The sequence below is a fragment of the Schistocerca serialis genome, chromosome 2 (assembly GCF_023864345.2).
Source record: "Schistocerca serialis cubense isolate TAMUIC-IGC-003099 chromosome 2, iqSchSeri2.2, whole genome shotgun sequence".
NCBI classification, from domain to species: Eukaryota; Metazoa; Arthropoda; class Insecta; order Orthoptera; family Acrididae; genus Schistocerca; species Schistocerca serialis.
In genome coordinates, this window is record NC_064639.1 from 917,363,696 (window position 1) to 917,382,264 (window position 18,569).

Genomic DNA, 18,569 nt, shown 5'->3' on the forward strand with positions numbered 1-18,569 from the left:
CACAGAAGCATACAGACAATCCTTCTTTCCACGAACAATACGAGACTGGAATAGAAGGGAGAACCGATAGAGGTACTCAGGGTACCCTCCGCCACACGCCGCCAGGTGGCTTGCGGAGTATGGATGTAGATGTAGAATTGTTACGTAACTTTATAGCAATGAGGGTTAAATTGAACTTCGGGTTGTCATTGCTAGAAACGTTAATCGCGAGTTCCGCCGTTTCTTGACACACTGTGACTAGATAGGCTGAGAAGTTTCTTCTGTCGCGCTACTTCTAACGGGGCTGTTCTCTAGGTCAGGGCTTAGGTCGCGGTTTAGGGACAGTTTGCACTTAACCAACATTAGCTACACTGTTGAGCCAAAACATTACGACCGCTGCCCAGTGCAAGACTGAATGCCGCCAGGTGCGGCTGAGGACATGAAACATCTCTAATACCATCTCCTGGTAAGATTGTCGGAAACTGAACTTACAGTTGTGCTGCTAACAAATGCAGCAAATTTTGCATTGGCCGATTCTGCTAAAACTTACGTCAGACCCTAATTGACAACGCGGTGTTGGGAACTCTTATATGCGGCAGTTTACCGGGGTACACGCCCCTCTGTTGATGCTGACCTACCTGCCAGTACTGCGTCCTCCAAGGCCAGCCACACTTAGTCGACCTGTCGAATTCACCTGACCTTACCCCCAGTGCAGTTACCAGTACGCTGCTCTCCAACATTTAAATTCTGCCTGATTGTTTTCAACAGTCACACGTAGGAAATATTACTAGACCTACAATTAAGATACTAATTCTGGTGAAAGCTATCAATGTTGTGGAGTCCAGTGTATTCAAAATAAGTGGTTGTGCATTTGTAATTTCATGGAAACAAAATCACAGATGGCACTTAAACAGAATTCAGTGTTTGCTCAGACATGCGCCAGTTCTTATGGAGAAAATATTTCCTGCTTTCCAGCTTGGCATATATTCGCGTCAAGTGCTCCTTGAAAGAAAGTGTCCTGTCTTAGGGGTCCCGGGCGGTGCAAAAGAGCATTAACTTCCCGACAAGCCAAGGAGTAGAAGCTGCCACATAATTTCAAAGATTTCTTGACTAAAATGAATTCGTTACAAGAAATAGAATAACTGACCAAAAAGTAATTTGACATTTAAAATTGTTGGAAGTACTGGGAGTTACTGTCCTATGTAGTCGAACACTTAAGATCACTTGTGATGTCTTTATGGCACTGATTGCGGCAATGTGATGCCAGCCTGTTCTCTACCCACTCAGACATCTTTCTTCGTTATATTCTTCGGAGGAAAGTTTATACTAGTGGCAGAGTCAGTCTACATCTGCGTGGTTACTCTTCAATTGATGCTTAAGTGTCTGGCAGAGGTTTCTTCAAACCACCTTAAACTACTTCCTTGCGGTTCCACCCTCTAAAAGCACTTGGTGAAAAATGAACATTTAAATCTCTCTGCACGAGCTCTCATTGCTCTTATTACGATGATAATTTCTCCCAATACAGATTCCTGACGAAATATTTCCAGATTCATAGGAGACAGTTGATTGAAATTTCGTGAAAATATCTCATCAGAGCGAAAAACGCCTTTGTCTCAATGATTGCCCCTCCCCCCTTTGCGTGATACACTCCCCTATTTCACGATAATACGAAACGACCAGCCCATCTTTGACTTCTTCGATGTCCTCCGTCAGTCCTATCTGGAAAGGATGCCGTAGGACACAGCAGTACTGTAGCAGAGGATGGACAAGAGTATTCTAGGCAGTCTCTTTAGTAGACCTGTTGCAACTTCTCCGTGTTCTGGCAATAAATCAGTGTTTGTTTTGCCAACCCAATAAATTAAATTATCTGTGTGAATGTTCTCCTTTGTTGCTCGTAATTGTAATTTCTAGGTATTTAGTTACCTTGACAGTATTTAAATTTGTGGATTTATTCGTACCCGACATTTAAGATTTCTTTTCGTAGGCATGTGTCTGACCTTACACCACTACTTATTCATAGACAACTGCCACTTTGCTGACCGTACAGACATTTTGTCTAACTAATTTAGCAGTTTTGATCTTCTGATGATTTCTACGTGACGGTGGATTACAGCAACATACACAAATAATCTAAGATGGCTGCTCAGATTGTTTCCTAAATTGGTTATATGGATTAGGAACAGTAGAGGGTTCATAATACTTCCTTGAGGAACGCCAGATATCACTTTTGTTTTATTCGATGATTTTTCTGTCGATTGCGCTCACTACTTCGTGTTTCACAAGGATATCTTCTGAATCCGTGCCGTCTGTGTCAGTAGACCGTTTTCTTAAATGTAATACATAATTCTGGAACACAGTAATGGCCCATAACCCTCCTGCAAGTTGACATCAGTGATACGCGTCCTTAATTTATCGGATTAATCCTACTTCCTTTCTTGAATATTGGTGTGATCTGTGCAGCTTTCCAGTCTTTCAGCACCGATCTTTCGTAGAGTGAGCTGTTGTATGTGATGGCTAAGTATGTCCCTCCAGAATGAGATTTTCACTCTGGAGCGGAGTGTGCGCTGATATGAAACTTCCTGGCAGTTTAAAACTGTGTGCCGGACCGAGACTCGAACTCGGGACCTTTGCCTTTCGCGGGCAAGTGCTCTACCTGCTTTTCCGCTGCAGAGTGAAAATCTCATTCTGGAAACATCCCCCAGGCTGTGGCTAAGCCATGTCTCCACAATATCCTTTCTTTTAGGAATGCTAGTTCTGCAGGGTTCGCAGGAGAGCTTCTGTAAAGTTTGGAAGGTAGGAGACGAGATACTGGCAGAAGTAAAGCTGTGAGGTTGGGGCGTGAGTCGTGCTTGGGTAGCTCAGTTGGTAGAGCACTTGCCCGCGAAAGGCAAAGGTCCCGAGTTCGAGTCTCGGTCCGGCACACAGTTTTAATCTGCCAGGAAGTTTCAAGTATGTCCCTATTGTACCATGATACTCCGAAAGTAACCTAAATGGTATGCTATCTGGACTGGAACACTTGCCTTTATTATTATGTGCTTTAAGCTGCTTCGCTACATCGAGGATATATAAATTATTCAAGATGGCAACTGTTCTAGATTCCAATTCTGGAATATTTGCTTGGTCTTCTTTGGTGAAGGAATTTCGGAAAACTAAGTTTAATAACGCCGCTTTAATGATACTGCCATCGGTAATATTACCAATTGTATCGCGCAGTGAAGGTATTGTGTTGCAGCTGGTGTACTTCACACACAACCAGAATCTTTGAATTCCATCACATTTGGACAGTTTCGTTCAAGGAAACTATTAAAAACATTTTGCAGTGAAGCCAGTGCTAAGTTTTGAGCTCAGTAAATCACCAGTCTTGGAAAATGTGCGTTCTTTTAAATTTGGCATATTTTTTCGTTGTTTCTACAATAGTGGTTTTGTCCTGTTTCATGTATGAAAGGGGATCCGTACCATCTATTAATTTATTCGGTATGTCTCTAAACTGCAACAGATGATATTTGTTTGAATCGATGCCACATTTACATAGCTGGCAAGGATCGAAAACTGTCAGGAAGCCTACAAGCAGAATTTTTATCTGTTGTTTTAAATACATATATTTTGCTTTTACTTTTGATGAATTTGGATTTTGCGGTGGCCAGTCTCGCTACTACGATCATGTGTTTACCAATTCCTGTATCCGTCATATGCCTATTGCTCAGAACTGCTTGTTGTTAAGAGGCCACTACGTTTTCGCAACCATTTACACTTACAGGGTTCCTGAAGTAATCAGTGAAAATTATTTTCAGAGAAAGCATTTAGTAGCACTTCTGACGCTGTACTACCGGCTTTGAACATTCATTTTCGCCAACATATCGAACGTAGACTGAAGTCACCACAACTGTAACTGTGAGTGGTGTAGGCCCTACCTATTTGAGATGATACTACTGTTTTCTTTGAACCGTTTAGAAACTGAATCACCTGTGTCGGCGGATCGTGAAAAGGAATCAGTTTTTAATTTACTCCAGTTGGCGTGTATAACGTCTATCCATAATAACTCCCAGGAACTATCTCCTTCAAATTCACTACAAGATGAAATACTTCCAATAGCAACAAACCAACCGCCACCAACTGTCAGTAATTCACAATGACTTATGGAGGGAACTCGCAGGTTCATACAACTCATAGGTTCATACAACTTATATCAATGATGTATTTTCAGCATACATGGTAATTCCGTGACTGAAATTCTGAGCCACTGCTACAGCATTAAAATAAGTTGACAGAAAGGTCCTTCAAGCAAGTCTCTGAATATACAGGGATGGTTCTACATGATGGTGGCTGTCGCTTTGTGGTGTAGAAAACTGTGGTCATTTGTACTCCAGAACCCATTTAATTCTTGCAGACTAGTTGGTAAGAGCTGTCTGAGCCCGTAATTGTCAGGAGTCTCCACGACAGCATCTGGAAGCATCGTCTGCAATGGTAGCGTCGACTTGGATGACCGCTTACTGTGTGCGTTTTTCGCTGGACTGTGCTGATGACTTCTCAAGGGGTGCTTCTGCCGACCCGTATGTCCTCAATGCAGTGGCGTACTTATAACTAGTTCTGTCTCGCGGAGGCCCCTCCAGCCTGTCTGTTGCTCGCAACAAGAAAGTTCATTCTCCTTCACCCTTCTTTTGTATACTGTTTTTATGTCAATCTTTCAAACCCTTTTGTTGTTAAAGATGGTACTTTACCTTGACTAAAATAAATCATTAATTATTAGCAGATGTAATGGTATGAGGTTACATAAGAAGGCTTCTCCCTTTTTTTTTCTTTTAAGGTCAGATCTGTCGTGAAATTAACACCATCTTAGAAATCCGATGAAGCTTTGCTCATGTATGTTGTGCAGTCTCTGTAGTATTCCCACTGACTACGTCATGTCACTCGGGCAGTGAGCACGTACAATGTCTATAACAGTGTCTACCACACATTGTGAAGTGAGTAGAGCCATTACACTGAGGTGAGAAGTCATGGTATAATGATAAACATACACAGATGGCGGTAGTATGGCATACATAAGGTATAAACGGACAGTACATTGGCGGAGTTGTTATTTGTATTCAGGAGATTCGCGTGAAAAGGTTTCTGATGGGATTATGGCCGCAAAACGGAAATAAAGACTTTGAATGAGGGATTGTAGTTGGAGCTAGATGCATGGGCATTCCATTTCGGAAATCGTTAGGAAATTAAATATTCCGAGATCGACAGTGTAAAGAATGCGCCAGAGATACCAAATTTTAGGCTTTACCTCTCACCACCGACAACACAGTGGCCGACGGCCTTCACTTAACGAACGAGAGCAGCGGCATTTGTGTAGATTGATCAGTGCTAACATACAAGCAGCATTGCATGAAATAATTGTAGTAATCAATGTGGGACGTACGACGAACGTATCCGTTACTACAGTGCGCTGAAGTTGGTTGTTAATTGGTTACGGCAGCAAACGACCGTCGCGTGAGTGTTTGTTAAGAGCATGACATTGCCTGCAGTGCCTCTCCTGTGTTCGTGATCATATCGGTTAGAACCTACACGACTGGAAAAACCTGGCCTGCTCAGATGAGTCCTGATTTCAGTTGGTAAGACCTGATAGTAGGGGTTGAGTGTGGCACAGACTCCACCAAGCCATGGACCCAATTTGTGAATGAGGCACTATGCTCCTTAATGGTGTGGACTTCATTTACGTGGATTGGAACCCATCATTGACAGTAAATGCTTATGTTCGATACTTTGAGACAATTTGCAACCATTTATAACCTCCATGTTTTCAAACAGTGCAATTTTTGTGGATGACAATGCACAATGTTACCAGGGCACAATTTTTCACGCATGGTTTGAAAAACATTCTGGACAATTCGAGGGAATGATTTGTCCACCCAGATCTCTCGACATGAATCCCATGGAACATTTCTGGGGGATGATTGAGAAGTTAGTTCGTGCACACAATCCTGCAACGCCAACACCTTCGCAATTATGGACGGCTTTAGAGACAGCATGGCTGAATATTTCTGCAGGGGGCTTCCATCAACTTGTTGAGTCCATGCCACGTCGAGTTGGTGTACTGCCGGGCAAAAGGAGACCCCAACAGGATATTAGGAGATAGCCAATGGCTTCTGTCACCTCAGTGTAGATTTCTTTATGCTGAGGTGTTCCACCTGATTTCTTGCAGCCCACTAACGTAACTGTCATGCGTGACTGGGAAGAACAGCAATGGTGCAAGACTTCTGAAGGATGACGTACATTAATTCATTATTCAGTCGGTCAGGGAAGAAAGAGATTGCCAACAGATGAGTTTGTTAGAATGGATCAGGTGGTTGGAGGAAATGGTCTACGAAGGGCAATTCAGAACAAGGGAAGGGGAATGCTGTCATCAGGCATTGGTCTCTTTACGACACATTCTTGCAGCGTTTTCGATGGCGAATGTTTGATCACCCACCATAGTCGGGTCTGCGCAACTTCCTATTTTCATCTCATTGCTCACATGATCAGCTGGCTATGAGGACAGTGTTTTGGCACAAACAGTCTGCTGCAGAGCAGCGTAGAGAATGGGCAGAAGGCCCAGGTGGCTGCCTTCTGTGAGGAGGGTATCGGAAAGTCAGTACACTCCTAGGACAAACACCTCAAGTAGGAGCGAGACTACGTAGAGAAGTAGCTCGAAGGTGTAGAAAACGCTGAAAAGGAAACATTTCTCAATGTTTCCATTTCGCGATCGATAGGACCTTGAGAATAAAATATCGCTTGTGTAAGGAAGGTCAGTTTGATGGAGACCCTGAGAGGCACATTCAATGACTGGTGTCTTGCATGTGTAATATTTCTGGTCTTACAGCCATCATATTCGGTTTCAAGAAGCTCTCCTTAGAGCAGCTGAGAAGACAGCAGTAACAAGATGACGTAACCTGGTGTGACGTACCGATGACAGATGGTTCACTCTGTACGGATATCGTGAGAAAGGCTGCCTAAATTGTGGTCCTTCTCAGCGTTTGACTGCTACATTCGGAAGTTGCACGCCAAAATGATAAACTTCTATTATTAGAAAAACTGAGCAGCATATTTACTTAAGTTTCAAATTAAAGCATCTCAGTCGCGTGCTGTCATTCCATTATTTCAAAAGTACAGGGTGGAGAAGAGGAAACACATGTTTTCCACTGCTGAATGACTGGGACACAGTTTGATAAAAATAATAACAAACAAGCATTAAGTGATAGATTTCTAATGCAGTTTTGAAATATACATACTTTAATTAGGTTCGAAAAATGTCTTGGAGATGACGTCCTTCTTGCTGGGTACAAAATTGGATCCTCTCGCGAAAGTTACGCATGGCACTCTCCAACATTTCATTCGGCACGGCTTCAATTTCCTGACGAACGGAATTCTTCGTCATCGACTGTGCGAGACTTGTTCATGTAGACTTTTGATTTTAAATTTCCCCACAAAAAAGTCGCATATCGACAAATCGGGCGAGCGAGGGGGCCAGTAAACATCACCATTCTCGACATAACATGTGCTGGGAACATTTGTCGAACCACTTCCATGGATGCTCTCGCTGTGCGAGCTGTGGCACCGTCCTGCTGAAACCATATTTCTCTCATGTTCACTTGACGCCTTTCAATTTCCGGACGAAGAAAGTTGTTTAATATTTTAACAGAGCGCGCTGATGTCACAGTAACTGCGGTTCCTTCCTCTTCAAGAAAATAGGGTCCAACAATCCCCATCTTTGAAATGCAGCAACACACTTACTTTTAAACTGTGGAGAGGTCTTTCGTGTAATTCATGTGGGTTCTCCAGAGCCCAGTACCGACAATTTTGAACACTGACGTAACCGTCCACATGAAAATGTGCTTCATCACCCATGAAGACTGTAGCATCTGCATCTTCCGTAAAAATTTCGTCCATTACGCGACAAAACTCTCTGTGCTGCACAAAATCCCCTTCACTAAGCTGCTAGACGATCATTATCTTGTACGGGTGAAACTTAAGATCATCATGTAAGATGCGGTGATGCGAACGACGTGACATACCCAGCCCTACAACCTGTCGTCCATCCGATCGTTTCGGACTAGCAAGAACTGCCGTTCTCACTCGGTCTACTTTTTCCGGAATACGAACTGAACGGGGAAGACCAGGTGGTTTCTTTTCTATCACAGATCTAGTACTTATAAACGCTGCAACCCATCGGACTACATTATTTCGATCAGGCACTGCACCTCGACGTCCAGCTATAAAATTTTGACAGAAAAGACGTTTCACTGTGACTACAGAATCATTGTTTCTACTGCTCGACAACGAACACACGATGCTCTAAGCTTCAACGCTCCATGGCGACTGAAACTGCATTGTCTCTGCTGGCCGGAATGGCCGAGCGGTTCTAGGCGCTACAGTTTGGAGCCCCGCGACCGCTACGGTCGCAGGTTCGAATCCTGCCTCGGGCAGGGATGTGTGTGATGTCCTTAGGTTGGTTAGGTTTAAGTAGTTCTAAGTTCTAGGGGGACTGATGACCTCAGCAGTTAGGTCCCATAGTGCTCAGAGCTATTTGAACCATTTTTTGCATTGTCTCTCTCGTCGCCGCGTACTAGCGGTTCAAAAAACATGCGTTTCCTCTGCTCCACCCTGTATTAATACCCTGCAGAATAATAAAAAACTGCTAAACGAAAAGGCAGACGAAGCACTTCGGAGATCTTCGGATCGCGCCTAAATTACATGACGGGCGAAGTAGTTTAGCAGTAAGATAGAGCTGGGCAGACTATTTTCGGAGACAGAGCTGTTGTCTGCAAGGTGTCAGTTAAAACTTAATTTACAATGTCTAGTTCGTAAATATGAGAGCTGTAACTACGAAAATACCCAGTTCATTAATTTGCTGTAGAAAAGAAATTATTTTTGAGTACAGTGTAATGTGATTGTGCAGTTTCTCTTCTGACAATAAAAAGCGGGGGCATCCCGTGTAAACAAACTGATTACCTGTGTAATTATTCCCAAGATAAGTTCCGCGCTAAGTCTCTCCTACGGTCTCAAGATACCGAATTCACGACCTTCGCGCTATTTTGTGCGCAGGGAACAGTTTCTATAGAAGACTGGAGGTTGATAAACGTTTATTAGAACTTGTGCATACCACTCGGGGCGGTGGAAGCAAATACACCTCGCGTGAGATCAGTGACACCTCATCTGTGGCAACACACAGGTGGTATGAAAGAGAAATGTTCTTAGGGAAGGGGTTTATAATACGCACGCATATATAAATCTGCCACTCTTTTTCGACTTGCCATTCCTGATCTCGGTAACTCCTGCCAACCTCCCTTCAACACCCCCCCCCCCCCCACCCCGCCTCCGACCTTTCGCCATTATTTGCCTGTGTGCTGCAGAAAAGACTCACAAGCGACCATCTTTCAACCTTTGAACACTGCTGCGCAATATTTTGAAAAAATGGTGTGCCAAAATGTAACAGAACCATCGCTGTTTCCCCTCGAACTTCATGCTGTCATAATGTTAAAAGCTACACTTACTACACTAAGAGCTACACTGTCCCCTTCAGGTGGTAACCAACTGACATAGACACTCATTTGAAACTACCAAAAATGTTTGAAGTATAATATTTACCAAATTTGTCCAGCTACCAAGTTCACGTATTTGTCATTATGCAATCTATTCATTCTGATGCCGGTGTCTGTGTGTCTGTGTGTCTGTGTGTCTGTGTGTCTGTGTGTCTGTGTGTCTGTGTGTCTGTGTGTCTGTGTGTCTGTGTGTCTGTGTGTCTGTGTGTCTGTGTGTCTGTGTGTCTGTGTGTCTGTGTGTCTGTGTGTCTGTGTGTCTGTGTGTCTGTGTGTCTGTGTGTCTGTGTGTCTGTGTGTCTGTGTGTCTGTGTGTCTGTGTGTCTGTGTGTCTGTGTGTCTGTGTGTCTGTGTGTATTTTTAGTGTCTGTGTGTATTTTTAGTGTCTGTGTGTATTTTTAGTGTCTGTGTGTATTTTTAGTGTCTGTGTGTATTTTTAGTGTCTGTGTGTATTTTTAGTGTCTGTGTGTATTTTTAGTGTCTGTGTGTATTTTTAGTGTCTGTGTGTATTTTTAGTGTCTGTGTGTATTTTTAGTGTCTGTGTGTATTTTTAGTGTCTGTGTGTATTTTTAGTGTCTGTGTGTATTTTTAGTGTCTGTGTGTATTTTTAGTGTCTGTGTGTATTTTTAGTGTCTGTGTGTATTTTTAGTGTCTGTGTGTATTTTTAGTGTCTGTGTGTATTTTTAGTGTCTGTGTGTATTTTTAGTGTCTGTGTGTATTTTTAGTGTCTGTGTGTATTTTTAGTGTCTGTGTGTATTTTTAGTGTCTGTGTGTATTTTTAGTGTCTGTGTGTATTTTTAGTGTCTGTGTGTATTTTTAGTGTCTGTGTGTATTTTTAGTGTCTGTGTGTATTTTTAGTGTCTGTGTGTATTTTTAGTGTCTGTGTGTATTTTTAGTGTCTGTGTGTATTTTTAGTGTCTGTGTGTATTTTTAGTGTCTGTGTGTATTTTTAGTGTCTGTGTGTATTTTTAGTGTCTGTGTGTATTTTTAGTGTCTGTGTGTATTTTTAGTGTCTGTGTGTATTTTTAGTGTCTGTGTGTATTTTTAGTGTCTGTGTGTATTTTTAGTGTCTGTGTGTATTTTTAGTGTCTGTGTGTATTTTTAGTGTCTGTGTGTATTTTTAGTGTCTGTGTGTATTTTTAGTGTCTGTGTGTATTTTTAGTGTCTGTGTGTATTTTTAGTGTCTGTGTGTATTTTTAGTGTCTGTGTGTATTTTTAGTGTCTGTGTGTATTTTTAGTGTCTGTGTGTATTTTTAGTGTCTGTGTGTATTTTTAGTGTCTGTGTGTATTTTTAGTGTCTGTGTGTATTTTTAGTGTCTGTGTGTATTTTTAGTGTCTGTGTGTATTTTTAGTGTCTGTGTGTATTTTTAGTGTCTGTGTGTATTTTTAGTGTCTGTGTGTATTTTTAGTGTCTGTGTGTATTTTTAGTGTCTGTGTGTATTTTTAGTGTCTGTGTGTATTTTTAGTGTCTGTGTGTATTTTTAGTGTCTGTGTGTATTTTTAGTGTCTGTGTGTATTTTTAGTGTCTGTGTGTATTTTTAGTGTCTGTGTGTATTTTTAGTGTCTGTGTGTATTTTTAGTGTCTGTGTGTATTTTTAGTGTCTGTGTGTATTTTTAGTGTCTGTGTGTATTTTTAGTGTCTGTGTGTATTTTTAGTGTCTGTGTGTATTTTTAGTGTCTGTGTGTATTTTTAGTGTCTGTGTGTATTTTTAGTGTCTGTGTGTATTTTTAGTGTCTGTGTGTATTTTTAGTGTCTGTGTGTATTTTTAGTGTCTGTGTGTATTTTTAGTGTCTGTGTGTATTTTTAGTGTCTGTGTGTCTGTGTGTATTTTTAGTGTCTGTGTGTCTGTGTGTATTTTTAGTGTCTTTTTTTCTTAAACGCTGCCACTCAACAATCCGATGCTGGTTCAGGGTACGGGCGACGCGTTCTGGACCTTGGTGGCCTGGTGTCTCTGCTGTGGTTCCAGACGCAGTTCTTTGTGCTGCCGGCGCGAATTGTGTATGCCAACAGGCTGCCCCCCGTATCTGCTATGATCATTCTTGCCGAACAGGTTAGTATTAGCACGGGGAGCAGCTGACCACTGATTAGATAACAAATCAAAATTTTGTACATCTTAACTACACTACTGGCCACCAAAATTGCTACACCACGAAGATGACGTGCTACAGACGCGAAATGTAACAGACAGCAAAAAGATGCTGTGATATGCAAATGATTAGCTTTGTCAGAGCATTCACACAAGGTTGGCGCCGGTGCCGACACCTACAACGGCTGACATGAGGAAAGTTTCCAACCGATTTCTCATACACAAACAGCAGTTGACCGGCGTTGCATGATGAAACGTTGTCGTGACATCTCATGTAAGGAGGAGAAATGCGTACCATCACGTTTCCGACTGTGATAAAGGTCGGATTGTAGCCTCTCGCGATTGCGGTTTATCGTATCGCGACATTGCTGCTCGCGTTGGTTGAGAGCCAATGACTGTTAGCAGAATATGGAATCGGTGTGTTCAGGAGGGTAATAACGGAACGCCGTGCTGGATCCCAACGGCCTCGTATCACTAGCAGTCGAGATGACATGCATATTATCCACATGGCTGCAACGGATCATGCAGAAACATCTCGATCCCTGAGTAAACAGATGGGGATGTTTGCAAGACGACAACCATCTGTACGAACAGTTGGACGACGTTTGCAGCAGCATGGACTATTAGCTCGGAGACCATGGATGCGGTTACCCTTGACGCTGCATCACACAGGAGCGCCTGCGATGGTGTACTCAACGACGAAGCTGGGTGCACGAATGGCAAAAAGTCATATTTTCGGATGAATCCAGGTTCTGTTCACAGCATCATGATGGTCACATCCGTGTTTGGCGACATCACGGTGAACGCACATTCGAAGCGTGTATTCGTCATCGCCATACTGGCGTATCACTGGGCGTGGTGGTATGGGGTGCCATTGGTTACACGTCTCTGTCACCTCTTGGTCGCATTGACGGCACTTTGAACAGTGGAAGTTACATTTCAGATGTGTTACGACCCGTGGCTCTACCCTTCTTTCTATCTCTGCAAAATCCTACATTTCAGCAGGATAATGCACGAACGCATGTTGCAGGTCCTGTACGGGCCTTTCTGGATACAGATAATGTTAGACTGCTGCCCTGGCCAGCACATTCTCCAGATCTCTCACCAATTGAAAACGTCTGGTCAATGGTGGCCGAGCAACTGGTTCGTCACAATACGCCAGTCACTAATCTTGATGAACTGTTGTATCGTGTTGTAGCTGGATGGGCAGCTGTACCTGTACATGCCATCCAAGCTCTGTTTGACTCAATGCCCAGGCGTATCAAGGCCGTTATTACGGCCAGAGATGGTTGTTCTGGGTAGTGATTGCTTTGAATCTATGCACCCAAATTGCGTGAAAATGTAATCATATGTCAGTTCTTGTATAATATATTTGTCCAATGAATACCCGTTTATCATCTGCATTTCTTCTTGGTGCAACAATTTTAATGGCCAGTAGTGTATAGTGCTTGTTCTTTCCGTGAATTATACAATTCGCAACCTGCTTCGTCAAATCTTAAACCAGTAATTTCTTCCCAGTTTACCTAATAGCCTGTCACATTGAAATTGAAATTTGACATTTGATATTGTTAAATTTTTCGGCAGTTCAAGATTTATAACTCTCAGGCATTGTTGTATGCACTACGTGCAACCCTTTAATTTTTCTTTCAAAATCGTAAATGCTCTCATTTATGACAATTATCATTTTCTAGGTAAGGATGCTGATGAAGACGCATGCGTTCATTCGCAGCAACGTCCCGCATGTTCTGGCGTACAAGCCACATACAGAGAGAAGTTCCAGGCTGGTTCCGGAATTCAGCAAATTTCTGTACTTCATGTTCGTGCCTACACTGTTATACAGGGATTCGTATCCAAGGTAAATCTGTTGATAGTTAACAAAGATGGTAGGTTCGTTATGACGTATCTCTTTCTTTAGGAAACATTTTGTATTAACAGCCAAAAAACTTTTAAAGAAGCTCTGTATTTAAGCATGGACCCAATTTCTCACTTAACGTAAATTTTCGACAAGATCTCGAAGGTTAACAACCTTCGCATCCTTACTGTGTTCTTGGTTTTATTTGGGTATCTTGGCAGGGGTTGCGCGCTGTGAGACTACTCGTAGTTCCTGAGCGGCTGTGACAAGTATTCTCCTGAACAGTGCATGCTGTTTCATTTCTTTCGCACCTGCGTTTCATTTCCACATTCTCCCACAGCTTATGCCTACTAACATTTAACTAAGGCAATATTACAAGGCAACTAGTAACTCTGGAACGCAATACGAGGGCGTTCAGTAATTAATGCAATACTTTTTTCTGAAAGGTCAATTTTATTAAAGATTCCTATACACCAGATTATTACCCTCTCTTTGGGCTAGAAAACCCTGTTTTTCAACATAATCTCCAATGTGATGACCTAAGGCCACCTTACTGTGCAGGTCTGTATGCCCGCATGGTACCACTCTACTGTTGGACCCCGCAATCAAGGTATTGATGCCACAATAACCTCCCCATCATCCACATACTGCTTCCTGCGGAGTGCATTCTTCATAGAGTTACGCAAATGGAAGTCGCAAGGTGCGTAAGCGGCGACGAACTTAGCGGGTACAAACCTTTGAGTACTGCAACTAGAGGACGAGTGTGTCAGTACTACCAGCAGAGACTTCAGTTGTGTAGCGATGTGTTTGTGAGTCGTCTATCATCTCGAATAGGTGTGTGCGCACGTTCAAACGTTGGAGGAGTCACAGCTGTGAGCGGCCGGCCAGCACGCGGGACGGGGGACAGATTCGCTCTACCTTGTTGGGATGATGTCAGACCCCTCGACCAACGACTCATCGTGCTTTTGTTAATTGCCAGGTCTCCGACGACATTCTGCAAGCGCCTATGATTATCCACAAGGCTCTGATTTTCCGCGAAAAGAAACTCGGTGACTGCTCTCTTCTTGGAAGGCACCTCCGTTAGAGACGCCTTTTTGGAGGCTGCGTATGGCGCCTCCACCTACTGGAACTTCGTGAAACTATAGGTGATGAAGCGGCAATATTTCACGATACGCCACAACAAATTCCTCATTTCTTAAATCGGAATCAGCTGAGAAAAGTGTTGCATTACTTACTTAACACCTCTCGTATAAACAGATTAACTATTGAGCAACAGGGTCATCACTAGGCTTTCACCCGCAAACAAGTCACAAGTTCAAATGGCTCTGAGCACTAAGGGACTTAACTGCTGAGGTCATCAGTCCCCTAGAACTTAGAACTACTTCAACCTTACTAACCTAAGGGTATCACACAAATCCATGCCCGAGGCGGGATTCGAACCTGCGACCGTAGCGGTCGCGCGGTTCAAGACTGTAGCGCCTAGAACCGCTCGGCCACACCAGTCGGCGAAAATAAGTTCAGCTTATATGCGTGTCGAGGTACGAAAAGCGAAGCTGCACTTAGTGTAACGTATTATGATTATGACGATGATGATTGGAATGGAGGCATATTTAAGCATTACCAGTGAACAAAATGCGTATTTAGCAGCACAGAACACTAAAAGAAACTTTCCTGTTAGGATTATCGTAATACACGTACATGTTACTCATATAACTAAATATATGTACTATTAAAATATCCGGTATATAATTCACATGCTAACGAATATACATATAGCCAAATCTGGTCACTCATCCACGAGTGCTACCGCACTTCCATGGAACATACTCTGCAGCCAAGAATGAATTCGTGTCCCACTGTTTTTAGCAGGCTGCCGTCCCTATTGTCCATTTGAAAATCTCCTCTATTGTGGGGAGGGGCGGGGAATTGCTGGTTTGTGAAGCTGCCCGTCTGTCCAACTGTCCAACAACCGCTCTTATGAGGAAGAAGCCTACGGAACGTGCTGCCCTGGGATTGGCTGCAAACTGTTTCCGCCGACTTGGCACCTAAGTATGCGTTCAATGACACCCTCCGATCTCGTTACCTTACAAAGTACAGTTTTTGTCCATTTTTGTTACCCTGTATCCTCGCAAGTTAGATACGTTACTTACTTTCTGCATTTCTATTAAGTTCATTCTTTACTGTGGCGTCATGTATTGTATGTTGACAGCCATGGAGTGGCAGCTGGTTTAGCTGTGATAGTTTGTGGAAAAAAATCTTCGCTTGCCGACAATGTTTCGTGATTTATTGCTGTTAGCACAGTGCGAGTGCTGGATGTAAAATATTACAGGTATTAGTTCGCCAGTGTTTGCAGTTGGTGTGTAGCGTTAATGGGATGGGATGTGATGGCAACGGTGTCATACCGTATTATCACTTAATTGCTGTTTCCGACACGATGTTACAAATTTGTTGCTCGTATCAGTATTTCTGACATTTTTGTGAAATTTTTTCTCTACAGTCGTGGCATATTTGCGTTTTCCAGATACGTATTTTAATACGTTCTGTTAGGTATCTTCGTCTGTCTCTGTCCGATGCGAATTTTGCATTTGATGTTAAACTATCTTCCCAGCGGTACAGTGACTAAGACATTTTAAACATAACAAGTTATACACTTGGGAAAAGGTAGTAGAATAAGTAAAATTTAAGTCATTTCAAGGCAGGAGCTCTCCTGATCGGTTATCTTACAAACTCTAAAAACAATGGTGAATCATTTTCAAATTTTCGCGGCACAGTCATTGTTCCTTAAAATTTCGGTCGTACACACACATAAATTTCACTTCTTCTAAAGCTTAGTCGATCCACACGATGATACCAAAATATCACTACGAATTGCGCAGTTGTGATATCTTGGGGTCTTCATTACAGAAAGTGGCGGATTCCGTCGCAAAATTGCAGCTCGCAGTGAAATTTACATATCACCGTGTAGCTATAGATCTAATTCCATGCATATGTTGAACTACTTTGCCGCTGATCAACGCCCCGTCGCCTTGTGTATCTATGGCAGAATGCACAGTGGCACGGTCCGTGGGTTTAAAATGACTGTAGTAGTACTGGAGCGCCAGTCACCCGGCTCACTCTGAAGATGGCTGGGCGCTATACAGCCGAAATATGAGGAGAAGAAGCGATATTTATGTAACTGGAACAATGTAAAAGCAGTCCACAGTATCTGAGAGTTGGTATAAGGACCACAGTGCTTTACTGGGCCTGGTGCTGTGGGTATCTTTCGATAATTTAACTAGATTGTACATCCAGTTACAGGGAGACTAGAAATTTTACGTGGAATCCTAACCAAATTCCAGCTTCCCATTTTTCGTTAAACTTTTCCTAGACATAAAGGAAGTGAAGACGGAAAAAAAGTCCCTGAACTGAGAGGATTCAACCACAGGCCTATGAATATACACTCGGGCACTTACCTACTGATCTGCGAGTCCCACCTAGAAACCTTATAACTTATAATGTAGAAAAATCTGCAGTTGGAGGACTGAGTAGTAGAAATTTTATAGTGAAGATAAAGGTCTACAGAAAAATACTGTGGGATTTGAGAGGCTTTATCTGTATTTAAGGAAATAAGATTTCTTTTCTTATTGCTTTTTATTCCTTTACGTGCAAATTATTGCCGGGCAACATTTTACTTACTGCAAAATAAATGCATTCAATTGAGGCAATTAAAAATTCGTAGTGTAGCAGTGGTGCTGGGTTGAGTAAAATGTCTCACTAGAACACCTTTAGTGAAATAATTAAACTGAATAACCAAGTATTTGAATATGCTGCTCTTACTGCATACGTGCCTCCAGAATAAAGCTAGCTTACCTTGAAGACCTTGTCATCTAGACGGTGTTTGCATTGGATATCGAATCTACAGCGGAGTTTTCAGCCGTATCATGTTACAAAGTAAGGGATAGAGGGAGGGCCACAGGAACATACAAGAAAAGCAATAAAATACAACAGAAGGAGAGGTAGCTTCTAGATAATGGGACTGCACAAGTCCACAATTCTAGATTATTCTTTGTATAGCGAGTCCTCCAAGGGAATGTGAAGTTAAAAGAGGAAAAATAATTGTCTGATTACTGCTCGTTCAGCGCTCAAGAGGCCTAACCAGTAAAACATTTGAAACAACCTAGAGATGAAGATGGGAGACACTGTTGACCGTGAGAAATTATAGACATGAAAATAAAGGGCAGCAAATGCGGCAGCTCTTACCTAACCACGGCAGATGGCGTGTGCGCGTAGTTAGGGTGATTGAAGTAGGCACGTGGATACCCTCCTGCCGCGACCATATCCTTACCGACGTGACTCTACACAGAAATTACTCCATACAAATGGTTGCCAATACATGTTAAGCAAAGTTGGCGGCAACTTCCACTCTTCTTCTCGTGATTGAGAGGACTGGGTGTATTGAGAACTTGGGTAAGACAGGGGCCCGGAAAGCGTCTCATTTCTTTCATTGGCTCAGCGGGTACGCGGTGAAGCGTCTCCACAGGTAATGAATTTCCTCAGCCAAATTTACTGGAGTGGTTGCACTGACCACTCCTGTGGCTTTTTAGGCAGAGTGACGGGGGGAACTCCCTGGCACTTAGGCTGGCTCTTCTGCTGTGGCATCAATCAGGATCCCGTGAACAGTATTCCTCGGTGGTAGTGGGTCTGCAACGCCAGTTTGAACAAAAAAAGCCTCTTTTCTTCAACGATCTAAGCCGTACTGTGAGTTTACTAAATGTCATGGGCAGAAATTGAAACTACTTTTTCACGTTCTGACGTTCCTGACTCTAACCACGTCGATGTCCAGAACAAGGAGAAAAAATATTTTACTAGAAATGTGCATATTGACTGCTTAGATAAGCACACAGATGACCTGTTATTGTGACCATCATATTTGTAATTTTGACCCCCTGAGTAAATCTGGGATTAGAATTTTTAAATGGTTATTAATGGGCGACTGGTTAAATGTAAAGTGATTTTCGAGTAGAAAAGGGGGGGAAGCTAGGCTATGTGGAACACTGCAGTCTAATGCAAGACCCGTATGTCACGAAATTTTGATGGGTCACCACCCAA

At 42.7% G+C, this 18,569-nt stretch overlaps 1 protein-coding gene across 1 annotated transcript in view; it reads left to right on the top strand.

Annotated features, from left to right (window-relative positions):
• Positions 1 to 18,569, top strand: part of LOC126456516 (sterol O-acyltransferase 2-like) — a 164,081-nt gene that overhangs the window by 111,617 nt on the left and 33,895 nt on the right. The window contains exons 5-6 of the mRNA XM_050092264.1: positions 11,405 to 11,593; positions 13,321 to 13,484. Of these exons, the coding sequence (XP_049948221.1) occupies positions 11,405 to 11,593; positions 13,321 to 13,484 (353 nt within the window). The remainder of the gene's footprint in view (positions 1 to 11,404; positions 11,594 to 13,320; positions 13,485 to 18,569) is intronic.